Here is a 14,066-nt window from a genome sequence, read left to right as displayed (position 1 = left end):
TGAGGGTGCTGCATTATAGTTTGTGAGTTGGAATGAACAACTGGTTTAGGAATATTCTAGGCCATTGTAGAAAATTCTCAGACAAAGAAAGTGAAAGATGTGAAAGTACTTATTTCTTCTAAGTGTGTGAGATGTGTGGTTTCTGCTGGCAGATACTTGACCAAGGTGTTTAAGGTACAAATAGGTAGCTCACATGATTTTTTTAGAAGAGTCTGGAATAAGCTGGAGCAAAAATCCATCTTAAAATCCCTTGATGATTTAGTCACTTGTGCAATATGCGTCTATTTTTCAGCCCATTTGAATTCAACTAAGTGCTTTTCCATATGAATTAGTATTGTGAAGCGTTATTACATGCGGTGGATGCCTGTGCCCATCAGTGAGAGTATTTCCATAGTGAAGTGCTGAAAAATCAACAGTTTTGTTGAAAACCTAAAGCTAAACTTGCCTTTAAAGACCAGATAAGAAAAAGTAAGAATTGTTCCTACAAATGTCTTGTAAACATCCAGGCTTCTGCTATGGCATATATAAAAAGTGTCTTGAACTACTAGAGCTTCTTTTATGATAAATACCATTATATTAGGTTCAAGCAAAAAAAATTTTTATTTCTCATGTAAAGTACTAGGTGGCTTTTCTTTGGAAAATACTTCTTTAACTTAAATTAAAATGAAGTTTCCTAGCAGTATTACTTGATAACTGAAACACAGGAAACTTTTTAGCTTGAAATACTGTTACACTGTGATTCTAAATAGACAATCCCTTAAAAATCCCACTAAATACTAGGGAACAGGTGGATCCTTAGCACGAGGTAGTGTACTCCTTTCCGTACCCCTGAAACGTCAGGAAGGAAGGATGTCTAAGTGTGTGCACATGCATGGGCTGTGTTAACGTGTATAAAGCATCTGTGCCTCCCTGCTGGTTTCTATCTAAATTGGGCTCAGCCAGGACTCATCTGCCTGTGCTGTGAGGTTAAATAGGCTCAAACTCTCCTCTGACACCATGCATATTGCCTCACCCTTTTGTATGTGCATGCCTTGCAAAAACAAGTGATGGTCTCAGAAAACCACTTTTTTTTTGCCATTCACACTCCCACAACTGCTTCCCCACTGGTGATTCTTCTGAGATTAAATTTTCAAAATTTGAGGAGTGGGTACTGGCCTGAAAAGTAGCTGAAATTCTGGTTAAAAAAAACAAACATGAATCCATAGGGATGCAGTTTGACTGTCCAGCTCAGACTTACTCATTCAAGATACTGAGCAGATCCCGGGAGGAGCAGAATGCCACCACTGTCATTAAAGCAATCTGCTCTGATGTTAGACAGAGCCCTGCTGGGTTTCGTTTGGAAACTACAGCTATGGTTGTTGGAAGGGGGCTGAGAGCATAGTAATTATGCTGCTGTCAAATTAGTTTGAAATATTTTGACATAAATGCAAGTTGAATCTAAATTAACATCCCTATCTCAATGAATTTACTGAGGTTTAAGCAGAAAGCTGTTAGTTTTGATGTTGGCCTACTGACAACGTGGAGTGGAATTCCTTTTGCTGTTGCTTTAGTCCTTGACTGCAAGCAAACAGCACCCAAAAGGCAAGTTAACAGACACATTTTGCATTTCTTCCATTGTATTCAAAACTACCGTGGGTATGAATGTACTTATATCATATCATATATGATGATATGATATGATAATCATAACTCATATCACTGAATAATCAACCTGGAAGAAGTTTCATCTCATGATGGCTGTCCATGTCACTGAAGTATTCTATTCAGCTTAATGCTGCCAGGAATTATGTCCAGGATATTAGCAATGTGTTATCTCCAATCCTCATCAGATTTTTTTTTTTAACTGCTTGGATTACTGTAAAAAGCCTGAAGTCAGGAACATGACATCATTCCATGCAATTAAGGTGCAATAATCTTATAGTGAGCATGTTCAGAAGGTGTCCTGTGGAACATTTTTAAACCTCACTTTGAAATTCTCTGTCTGAGGGAGGGATTTTATTTGAGCCTTAGTAGCTTTTAACTACCTTACATTTAAGCTATTTGAAAGTCTGGCAAGCTTCTTTTCTTGTGATGTCTTTGTTACTGGAGTTCTTTATTAATGTAAAGGCAGACTACTTTAAACTTTAATTTTTCTAAAATTCAATCGTAAATACAAAAAGGTCAGTCTGACACAAACCCTTCAACTGATGTATCTTTGCAGCAAAACCATTACTTCTAGACAGGCATTGCAAAAATGTGATTAACTGTGGATCTTCCTATAAATGCACCAGATCGTTTGTTATTCACAAACAAATTTCTTGCCTTTGTTGGAATAAAATGAAATACTTCTGGTTTGTGTTCTGGTGCTTTTTGTATTGCTTGAGATTACCAAATCTTCTTCCCTAAGTGGTCTCTCTTTAGATTTTGTTCAACACTTCTTCCACGTGTGTTGTTAATTAAATATGCTAGAGTACAAATTACTGGTGGGGTGTTCCCTGGAGCATTGCACACATCTCTGGCCATTTGTGGTCAGCCCTGAAGTAGCTGAACTGGTGGTATGATCCTTCGTCCATCGCCATGTTCCTATTGAAAGAAGTCGAAGAGGTTGGCTTGTTTAAAATAGGCTATAGGGGTCATAATTGCTTTCTCCAAGGTCATTCAAAACAAAAGGAGAGAGAAAGAGGAAAGAGTTGTTTACTCTAAATAAACAGAAATGATGGCACAAAAAGTAAATGCCTGGTCTGACCACAAAAAACTGTCTGCTGAAAATCTGTGAAAGGATTTCTAACAGCCTGAATGTGAGAGTCTGCATCTGCCTTCAAATAGAAGCCGTAAAGGCAGAACACGCATTCAGTTTGAGCGGAATAACGTGATATGGATACTCATGGAGACTGAGGTTGAACTTAGTGACTTGTGATTTCAAAGTGTATCCTAGAATGCTTTCATAATCTTTTTTTTTTTTTTTAAGTGTCCGAAGGGCTTTACAATATCAATGCTACAATTCAAAATACATATATTAGGAAGGATAGGAGATGAGACTAAAAAAAAAAATTACAGTCAAAGGAGAAGTGATGGGTCAGGAATTTTCTGCTACAATTCCTTGCTTCTCAGAGGAACCTTCTCTGGCTGCCTGCTACCTTGCCTTGTCGACTCAATGTATAGGTTATCTTTATTGTGAAATGAAATTTATTTGTCTAGTGATCCCTATTAACCCAGTGGAGCTTGCTTCCTTGTATCTGCAGTATGTGTTAGCTCTTGATTCTTAAAACTGCATGGCAGTAATTTTCTTCCCCCACTTTAGGCAAGAGTGTAAACTCATGTTGTCAACTTTGTAATGCACAAATCGTGCAGCTCCTAAATGATGGAGTAGCTGAAATCATGGTTGTAATTCATGTACCTGTAGCTGAATATCATATCCATCACCAGTGCCCTTTACTTGGTTTAATGCTTTAGCAAGCCTGTTTAACAAGAGTGAATCTAAATGAGAGATTCAGATTTCTCGCTCAGCAAACAAGATGTTAGTTGCTCTTGGCTAATGTTCATCCTTGTGTTGTTTCCTTGTCTTTGCAGCTTCCTATTGTTGAAAAAATAAGGATCATTGCTCAGAAGGTGTATGGAGCTCAGGATATAGAGTTGTCTCCTGTTGCGCAGTCACAAGTTGATTGTTACACCCGGCAGGTAAGAACACCAGTGAATTATGCAGTGAAGTACCTGCTGGAAGAGAGTCTTAGGAAGCCTCAGGGTGTAAAAGGTTTTCAGATTGGACTGTTTAGTCAAGGGTTGCTAAGAGTCAAGGTTTGAGCTTACCCATGGTGCTAAACTGTGGAAGTCAGTATGGATTGGTTTAGATTAGATTAGATAGAACAGAATGGTTTTAACCTTGAAAGCTATCTCCCATAAGGTATGTATGGTGTTTGGAATCGTTCTGAGATTGTTGATGGAACTCTGTACTTTCTATGCAGAGTGGTAATTTGGGATTACTGCCTTAAATGTGACAACTGCACTTCTGCAAATGTAGCAGCTAGTGAATGTGCCCGATTTTAGCAAATGAGTATTCATTTGTACCTGCAAAAAATGAGTCTGCAAACACAAAAATACCTGTGTGCAGCTATACACTTTAATAACAAAGCTTCCAATACGTGTAAAATCTTTTGTTTTCTTTCTGTTCATATTATTTTAAAGGTAAAATTGCCGTTCCTAAAGCATGTGGGAGTGGGCTTTGTTACATTTTGACAACAGTTTTGAAACCATGTGGAGACATGAATGTATTTTATGTAATGGAACGGTTTCTGTGTGTAAACATGGCTGGAGCCTTTCTGTCAGAAAATAGAAACTATGGACAATGTGTCATGGAAGAATTCCTGAGTATACTTTGGCGGCCTGATTAGACAGGCAGAAGTATAGCCATCTTCTCTATAATGCAAAGCTCCTGAGAATTAATTTGATTTTCTAGATGGAAAAGAAGCTTACTTAGTGTACTTGAAGCAAAATAATCCATGTCTTTATCTTTTCCTGCTGTGATTCTCTAATCCATTTTTTAGTCTAAACATTAGTAGTATTAGGAAATATTTTCACAATGTCATTAAAGGATTGTTGTCAGCGCTGAGCTGCAGAGGCAATTCCCTGCAGTGCTGCCTCTCCTCCTGGCCTTGTGAATTGCATCCCTGTTTGTCAAGGAATTGAACAGAAGAGTGGAAGGTGCCTGATTCAAGGTTAATCGATAACCTGGGAGACAAATGGTGTGTGGGAGCTGCTGAGGGCCTTTCCCTGATTTTCTCCCACTTTTTGAGTAACTACTGCACTGTCATTAGCGAAGTGGATGCCATCACCTCACGCAGTTTTTGTCTTGTTTAAAAACAAAGCAAAGCATCACGAGCCATTTGTGTTTACCCCCAAGAAGATATTAGTACTCTTAGAGAGTTTTGGACTATGCATCCTGGTCTCAAGTAGGTATCTAACTGGGTCATTAGAGCCCAGAGGGAAGTTCCGTACTGGAGTTTTATTGAGTTGGTGTAGGTTTCTTGTTCAGTGGGGTACCTGTTGTGCACCCTTTCTCGAAAATAGCACACTCTAGCCATCGTAGGCAACTTTTGCACTTAACTCTAGGTTGAGAACCCACTCTAGAAGCTGGATATCACTACAGCCAAGTCTCTGGAGATACAGGCCTGAGCTGAGAGAGAATAGCATGTAAAATACAATATTCTGTCCATTTCTGAAATATTAGCTGTTAAGAAACTGAGGTTAACTATTGCTATATGGATTGTAGGATTTCTAGAAGATACTGATGACAAAGTGAAAATATATTCTGTCTCTCCTGTAATCTTAAAAACATTTTTCTTTTGTTTTCTTTCCCTTTTCTGTTAGGGATTTGGAAATCTTCCCATTTGTATGGCAAAAACCCACCTATCCCTCTCCCATCAGCCTGAGAGGAAGGGTGTTCCCACTGGTTTCATTTTGCCTATTAGTGATGTGCGAGCCAGTATTGGAGCTGGATTCATCTACCCTTTGGTAGGAACGGTGAGTGCAGAGTATTCAACTCGATCACTCCCCTTCCTTTGACCCAGCTTGACAGGGAAGTGCTTTTCCTGTTTGCCTCTAAAAATAATGTGTAGAACCAGGTGAGTTCTTGGGTTTTTTATAATGATTTTATCCTCACACTTTTTGTAGCTCTACGTTGATAGGAAAGGAGAATTAGGAAAATGTAATATCATATAAGAGCTTGGACTACAGGGTCTGAGAGAATGACTCTTGCCATTGGTTCTGTTTCTGATGTTTTTCAGCTAGTCTAGGATACTTAGACACTCTAATGCTGCAGAAAAATGAATTTACATGTCCATTGCCTTTCCTTATTCAAATTGCAGCCTGTAAATAACTGTAATTACATGATTATATTCTAAATGTTAAATCTTTCATCCATAATTACAAAGCATTCTGTAATGTATTTAGACGAAAGGAATTGTGTTAGGAAAAAGTGTATGATTAAAATGATTGCTTTTCAGCTGATGAGCCTGATCTATTCCTTATCCTTGTGAACACCTCTGGCTCTGCTGGTTCTGTAAAACTAAGTTATGGCGGGAAGGGATAGATTTCTAACTGCAGAAGCAGTAGCGCATTCTTTCTTGTTTTTAGAGATTTAAACAATGAGGTGCTAAAAAGAGGCAGTTGTCATCCTTTCTTCCTACCTGCCCTTAAAAGTACAGACTCATATTAGGAAGCTCCCGATATTTTCTTCCCTGACATGCCTTATCAAAGTTGCTGAGAAGCTAGTTAGCTCATGCCTTTTACCAACCACGCACATCTTATTCCAAACAGTAGTTGAACGGCATCTGACATCTCATAACATGAATTATTACTTATATGTAGCTGAATCATGGGATGGTGCTAGAGAAGAGATGCAAAAGCCGTTGCATTTCCGGAAAGAGTACTCTCCCTGTGTTATCTCATCTTCCCAGAGCATGGCCTGATTTCCTTGTGTAGCAGTACACTTAGGAAAGGTTGAAAGTTTCTAATCTATTGTTTTGAATTCCCTCTGAAACAATCAAGTGTTTGAAACAAGGAAGGAAGTACTTTCTGACCAGGAGGGTTCCTGAAGTTCAGGAAACTGTGTCACACTAACTCACTGGACTTGGACGCTTTCCTTCTGCATGGCCACATTATGCGCATCCACCAGAAGTGGAGCACAGTTGTGTATTTAAATTGTGTAAGACCAAATTCCAGTTACTGGTGACAGAATAAAATTTGTCAGAAGTTCTAGTATGTCCTTCATGGCCTGGATTCAAGTTTGCACTGGAAGTTGTGTGTCATAAAGTTGTGAGAAGGTGTGAATGTGAAGAATGGGCAGCAACTACTTCAAATCCATGAGGGAGCTATTCTGTAGGATGTCAGAGTGAAATGTTCTTGGGTTGAGCTTTCTGAATGAGTCACATTCTGCATGCTTCAACACAAACTAGCTGCAGTTCAGCCTCATAAATCCATAGGAACTGTCCATAGCAGCAATATAGAACAAACAAGTTCAAGGATTACCTCTCATTTTCGGTTTCCGCCTAGAACCAAAAAATAGGGTTCTTATGGAGAACATTTTACATATGGGATTTCTTACTGGGGGAGACTGTAAAAAAATACATCCAAGTTAGTTACTCTGACTTTGGTGAGGGGTAGTATAGCCATGGAACTTTTCCCATATCAGGAACTGGGTAGGCAGTATACTCTTAGTGTTATGTATTCCAAGAGAGTTTGTAGGGCAAGGTACTGTATAAACATAAGATCCCCAAAAGCTAAAAATCTACATAGACAGACATTGATCATTGGTTGTTTGGAAAATACTGCTAATGCTCAGGAATGTGGGACAGAACACTCCTTGGAACTATCACAACTGCTACAAATCAAAATCAGTGAATGAATATGAATGCATTCCTAACATCCTTACCGTACAATTCTTTGTCTAGAATTAAATTTATGGCAAGAGGTCCAACTTGCTGCCTTTCAGAATTGAGAGTTGTGATCATCAGGAAACAAACTCTCGTAATAGAGTTGTACCACTACTTTGGAGATCGGTTTTCTATTTTGCCACCTTCAGATTTTTTGTGTGCGTTGCTGTCAGCAATTAAGTCTTAGGGCTAGTGGTGCTTTTTAAGTTGTGCAAGAATATTTTTGATGTCAGGTTCCAAAACCGAGAGTCTTCCTTTGACAGTTCTCTTACTAATAACGCTATCTGAAAATGTCTACAAGAGCAAAGCAAGCATATCCTGAAGGCTTAGAGTGGCTGGAGGTCAGGTGCTATGAGTAGAGGGATTATAGAAATCCTGGTGACAGCATATCGTGAAAGCACCCAGTCATGACAGTGAATTAGATTTCTTTATATAAGAAAAAAAGAAGGAGCAGTATGTATTTTTTCCTTTCATTACTTGCTGGCCAATTGTATTAATGGAAGGGGATCCTTAATACCTAAGCTGCTTAGAGCCTTCTTACAGCTAAGACCTTTCTGATGGTAGAATAAATGCTATTGGACAACATGTTCGTTAAAGTTGTAGTGATAATTCTGATACTAATTAAATGTCAAACTCCATTCTCAAAGCATATTTTTTACTGGATGAGCTCCTCTCACTCTAACCTGGCAGGTTGTTAGAATTCTGCTCCAATTTAAGTGGGAAGAGCGTTACAAATGAGAGAGATAAGTATTGCTGAAAGATAATAAACTATCTGCAGTAACTAGCATTTGTAGTTTAACCTTGTCTTTAGCACATGTAAATTAATGAGATTTGTATTTACCCCAGCACTGACAGGCAATCATTTATTTTGTTTTAAACTAAATATTTAGCATGTTGTCTTCATATTCTCTAGGCAATATTTGTTTTGTGTTATGGTTGGCTCTGGTTGCCTTACAGCATGGAAGTCTTTCCAGGAAAAATGAGCTGAGCCTTATCGGAGGAAATCAGCAGTGAAGCAAGAGGTGCATTTAATTAACACTGGCACAGCTTTTATCCAAGTTCTCTGCGACCATGACCCAGAGGGCTACATAACTCTCACAGGTGGACTGTTGACATCATTGCTTGGCTCAACAGAGAGATGGCAGGAAGGCTGCTAGAGTATATGTAGGAAACCAGTGAGGTCATTCACTAGCAATGCTTGGGTGGAGAATTATTAGATTTTTGTAGTATGTGTGTTTCTCTCCACCCCCACCCAAAAAGCCATTGCAGTTTGGTGCTTTCTCACATTCAGCCACGTTTCCATTGTTCTTTCTCTTTCATGTAATGTGCAAGAATGCAGGCTGGTTGTAAAAGTGAAACCTGTTGTCTTTTGCCTTTGTGAAGTGATGCTACCAAATCACTGGTGCAAGTAATATAGCTGTGTTTGAATCACAGTGAGATTTTTAAATATGTACTACCCTTTTCCAGCCATGCACTTTTGTTTTAATGGGTTAAAATTAGGCAAGGTCCCTTTGAAAATATGTGGAGCCTTCGGAGCCACGCTAGCTCCCAAATTCCCACAGTGAACTGACATCCTTCAGATATTGACATATCTGAAGAAAGGTCTGTCTGTTACAGCAATATTATTTTTCTCCCCATAGAGAAAGCAGTTCAAGTCTCTGGAACTAGTTCTGAAACGATATCCTCTGGGAAGGAACTCTTGGGGCGACTCAGTGTAGTTTGAAACCAGTTTATGGGAGTGATAAAGCCCTAATTCACTTGTAGATGAGAGCCAGGACTGTCCTGCTAAAATATTACCTGAATATTGTAAGGGAGAAAAGACCCTGAAAGTAAATATTTTTATGAATACTTTTAGGAGGAAGATATTGCTCCCTGTTGAATGAATTTCTTCTTTCATAGTGGTTAAGAGCTTAACAAGTTTTGAGGGTGTCCTTCAAACATAAGGTGGAGTCCAGGCCCGCCTGGAGTGAAATTGCAGTTTCCCGGTGATGCATGAGGCCCAAGTTGTCTCCAAACTGTCATTTTGTCACTTCTCTCAGGCTCTTTTATGGGTCAGCTGAATAATTATTGGTGGATTGCCCAACTCATCCTAACGATCTGTGTGACATCGGGTGATTTTTCAAAAACATGAATGATGGTGAGATTTACATCTGCCTTGTAAAGCATTTAGCTTGCAATGCAATTTTATATCATTTACAAAGGAGTAGTGCTCTGCTAAGGATTCTGACCTCTCTCAGTCCAAAAAATGTCCCTCGTGATGTGGCCTTTGGCACCTGCCTTTGGTGTTGTATAGTTGCTGTGTTGTAGCAGTGCTCAGAAGTCCCCAAACAGATAGCTGTAAATGTACTAGGTGCTCAAAGACTCCGCAGGCTGGTTTTGAGATAACTGCAGTAAACATGGAAAAAGTAACAGAAAAGGAAAGCTATGAAGTTAAACTCACATGGGAAATGTAGGTTAGCAATTGTGTAGTTCTGAATTGAAAAATGCTAACAGGAAAAGAAAAGCCCATGCTCTCATCTCGTAGATGATGTGCCTTTGCATTTATTACAGTAGGTGTAATCCCTCTTGAGAAGAAGGGAGAGGGTTTTTCTGAATTACACAGGGCACGTTGTTCCTGAACAGTGACCAGGTGTGCACATGTGGAAATGCTGAATAATGTTACACTTGGTGGAAGGCTGATGAATTATTCAGGGTAGGGCTGACGGGGCAGGGGGTGAGCACATAGGTAAGATCAACGGCTGGAAGTGAAGGTGAGGACAGTCGACTTTAGTTCATTGTGTTTAAAAGCTAGAGGCTGAGAGATGGTTAGTGTAATAACAGCAAATCCACCTGTGTTTCTTGGTGGATTGCATGATGTGGTTGTGGCAGTATTGGGTTGGCCAGAGAGGGTCTCTGTAGATGAGGCAAAAATAGGCCCAAGTGAATGATTTAGCTGAAGGGATGAGGAAAAAGTTGTAGATTATAATGAAGAAGGGTATGTGGCAGCCTTTGGAAATGTCCCAGGTGTGTGGACTATGAGGCAGTTAAGAATCAAGGATGATTATGGCCATTTGTGGTGAGAAGGTGGGAACAGAAGATTGAGGGGAGGATTGGAAAGATGGGGTTGGCTGGAAAGGAAAAGAAGTTAAATGAAGAGTTATACCAATGGGAGGAGATACCTATGAAATGATTTGAAGACACATCCAAGATGTACATGGAGAACTGGAAGAGGGCGCTGAAGTAAAAGCCACAAGGGTAAAAGAGATTTGAAGATGTTCCAAAAGCGTTAGTTGAAACAATGACATGATCTAAGATCTGGCCAGGAAGAAGTCATGGGAGTAATGGATGGATGTAGTTACAGGAGAGCAGAACATGCCTTGCTGATGGCTAAGGATTTTTTTAAATTGGAGAGAAAAAGAGTAGAGTTTAGCTGGCTTGAAAAATTTATTATTGTCTCTGCAACTTTTGAAAGTACATAGAAAAGAATGTGTTTAAATGATAGTTCAGAAATTTCCATATGCTCTGAGCAGTTGCTCTTTACTTCAACTATTTTAAACTGATGTGGATAAGCCAGTGCTTATTGGAAATATAGAGTAAATATACCTTGCTTCAGATCATCGCACCTCCCTGCCATAGCTGTGCACAGACATATGGTAAAACACCCTCTTAAAAAAAAAAAAAAACCCAAACAGTCTCTCTTTCTCCTCTGGCATTTAGAAATATCTTGACAGATAATGGAGGCAAGGCACTTAGATTCTATGTAGTTCATGCTGTCTCTCTTGACTGCTCTGGTTGTTTGCTAGTAAGCATTATTTAACCTACATTATAATATATTGCCTTTTCTGAATGAAAGACCAGGTCCCATTGCTGGCCGTATCAGCAAAATTAATTTGCAGCTTATTACAGCTTCCTTCAACCTAGCCTTACATTCCTCAAGGGCCAGCACTTGTAGTTAGCAGAATTAAAGAAATGATTTTGCTTTGTTTTCTTTTGAGAAGAAAAAAGAAGTTGTGTAGGCACGTGTGTTATTTCAGCAAACTGAATAGTTGGAGGAGGACTTGTTGTTTTGGGACAGGATGAAACCATTACACAACATATCACAGAAGAAAATAGACCCTGTGGTTTGGTAAGCTATTTAATGTTTAGATTAGATGAGATTTTTCTCAATACAACCTCCATTACAAGCAGTTTCAGTATGAATATTGTGAAATTAGTTCTTTGTATTCAGTGTCCATATTATATATTTTCCCATCTTACCATATTTTTAGCCTTGTCAGGGAAGAACTTTTTGATGCAAATGCTTAAATTTGTCTCTAAACACTTGAAAATGAACTTCTAAATGACAAAAATGAACCTAGTGTATTTCTTGTATCAATCAGGTTTCCTTAGTTGTCTTTTCCAAAGATATTTTTATTAAATACATACACAGAAATATAACATTATGTTCAAGCTCTTAGACTTAAATAATAAACGTGTGCAAATAAACTTAAAATAGTTTATTTGAATAGGTCCCTTAAAACAGATGCTTATTTACAAGTACAAAAAGTGACTTTCATGTTTCACTTTAGTCAGTAAGTGCTACCCTGAAAACGCATTTTGATAGCCTCCCATCCCTTGTAGTGGGAATTTTACCTAGCCTCCTTTGCTTTGCATGTAAAGGGGCAGAGGACATGGTCAGCCATGCTGTCTCCGTGGAAGGTATGGTAGGTCAGAGCTGCTGCAGAGGAATTTCTTAAACTGGTATGCCTAGATCACAAGTGCTTTAGCACATGTTTTCAGTTAAGATTAGCTGACTTGACACATCAGCTCAGGCAGCATGGATTCATTGATCAAGGGTAGTGCCTGGCTAGTGTGGACAAGTTAAAGCGATGCTGGAACAAAGATAACTCATTATGCTCTGAAACAGTTTTCTTCAGTGTGTTTGTAATGTCTTGCCCTCATCGGACCTGTGAAGTTGTATGTAATGAACTCAGTGCAGCTGTCTTAGGGTTGCAAATGCCATTAGTGTAGGCAAATAAAATGAGAATCACCTGTAGCATGCATGTAGCCAAAGGGGACACCTCTATGAAAGCATAGTTTGCCCAAGGCCTTCAGAGAGTCTGGGAGTCATTAAGATCCTTGCTGTCTGTTCCAGTAAGAGCTAACTGTGAGCATGGTTATGCTTTCTGTTTCATTCCATTGTCTGTGACTTACAGTCCGTGATCCCAGGCGAGAATGAATATAACTGCATCAGTCAAGAAAGGAAAAAATCAAGAGACTGATATTCCATATGGAGATAAGGGCTCTTTGAATAATGTACATTAGTCTATTTGCATGGGGCTTGCAATTGAGAAAGACATATCAGTTAAAAGTGGGAAGTGCAATTTGGACAAAAGCCAGCAGCAATTTTGGACCACTGCCCTTTTATGCATTACTTCAGACATGAAATAGGGACTTTGCAGTGGAAACATAGGCACGTGCGAGTTTGAGCAGTTAGTGAATGCCTTGCCGGGTGTTCTCCAGGGCAAAGAGGGAAGCGGGTGGCTGAATTGTGCAGCTTCTCCATGGTGCAGCAGTGCTGCCTGCCCACCCCGATCCTCTCCTACAGCTCTGACTGTGCTGGTTAGCATGCCTGTTGTGTACTTGTGCCAGTTCAGAACAAGTAAATGGGTTTGATTAAGAGCTCATTCAATTAGTCAGCCTCGTATGTGTGCACTTTGATCAAATGCGAAGAGCTCAAAAATCATGACTTTTATGGAACATCTTGAAACAGCAGTGTTAAGGGTTCATATTTTGATTATGCTATCTATACAGAAGATGTACAGACCTGAGCATTAGAGAGAGCAGCCAGGTATTTACTTCTCCCATTCATGATATTTTGGATGACTTAATGCCTGAAGAGGCTGATGCTGCCAGACCCAGGGGTCACTGAGTCTGATGGCTCTGGGGTGGAGTGGATATCACTGCTGCCTGTCTTGGTTCAGCTCGGTAGAAGCAGCAATGCTCTGTCACTTCCAGCTTTCTGCTGTTCTTCTATATAGGGATGAAACGGAATGATGTTTCATGCTGCCTATTTTTCTTTGTTCAGCCTGATAAGCTCCTTCAGTTGAAGAAATCACAGTTTCTGAAAAGGTGCCTCCTGGTTCAGATTGGAAATTTAGAGATTCAGTCATTTACAAGCAATAGTTACCTCTTAAAACTCCTGTCTATCACTCCTGTGATTTTTTTGAGAGGCTGTCTTATGCTCACTTAAATTAAAAAACATTGGCCCTTCAATATTCTTCCAGATACGTTTTTCAAATACTAATTTGCAAATTTTAGAAGTATTGATTCCTTGGTAAGCAGCAGAAAACTTTACAGTTTGGGTCAAATAACTGAAATTCTTCCAGAGTGTCCAGCAAGACAAACTATCTAGCAGATGTAGATAGCTGTATATTTGAGTTTGGCAACTTACTGTTATTGCAACTCTAAAACTGATTTAAGGCTAATAGCAGGAACTAGCTGGAGGCTGCAAGTCTGTGACTGAACAGTTTTATTGAGTTCCGGATAAATATGGTGAAAGATGTTTTGAACTTAATAATGTCCCCAGCAACTTGCTTGCTTTCATTAAATTGTGAAATATAGGATGAATGGTGCGCTAATTAACATTAAAGAGGAATGAATATTTGTGCCTACTGGTCAAGGGATTATCCTTGTTAAAAC

At 39.3% G+C, this 14,066-nt stretch overlaps 1 protein-coding gene across 1 annotated transcript in view; it reads left to right on the top strand.

The window, feature by feature from the left end:
- Positions 1-14,066, top strand: part of MTHFD1L (methylenetetrahydrofolate dehydrogenase (NADP+ dependent) 1 like) — a 141,232-nt gene that overhangs the window by 86,447 nt on the left and 40,719 nt on the right. Inside the window, exons 18-19 of the mRNA XM_075146175.1 lie at positions 3,550-3,657; positions 5,344-5,496. Coding sequence (XP_075002276.1) covers positions 3,550-3,657; positions 5,344-5,496 — 261 coding nt within the window. The remainder of the gene's footprint in view (positions 1-3,549; positions 3,658-5,343; positions 5,497-14,066) is intronic.

The sequence above is a fragment of the Calonectris borealis genome, chromosome 3 (genome assembly GCF_964195595.1).
Source record: "Calonectris borealis chromosome 3, bCalBor7.hap1.2, whole genome shotgun sequence".
Classification (NCBI taxonomy): Eukaryota; Metazoa; Chordata; class Aves; order Procellariiformes; family Procellariidae; genus Calonectris; species Calonectris borealis.
This window is presented reverse-complemented; position numbering and strand designations above follow the sequence as displayed.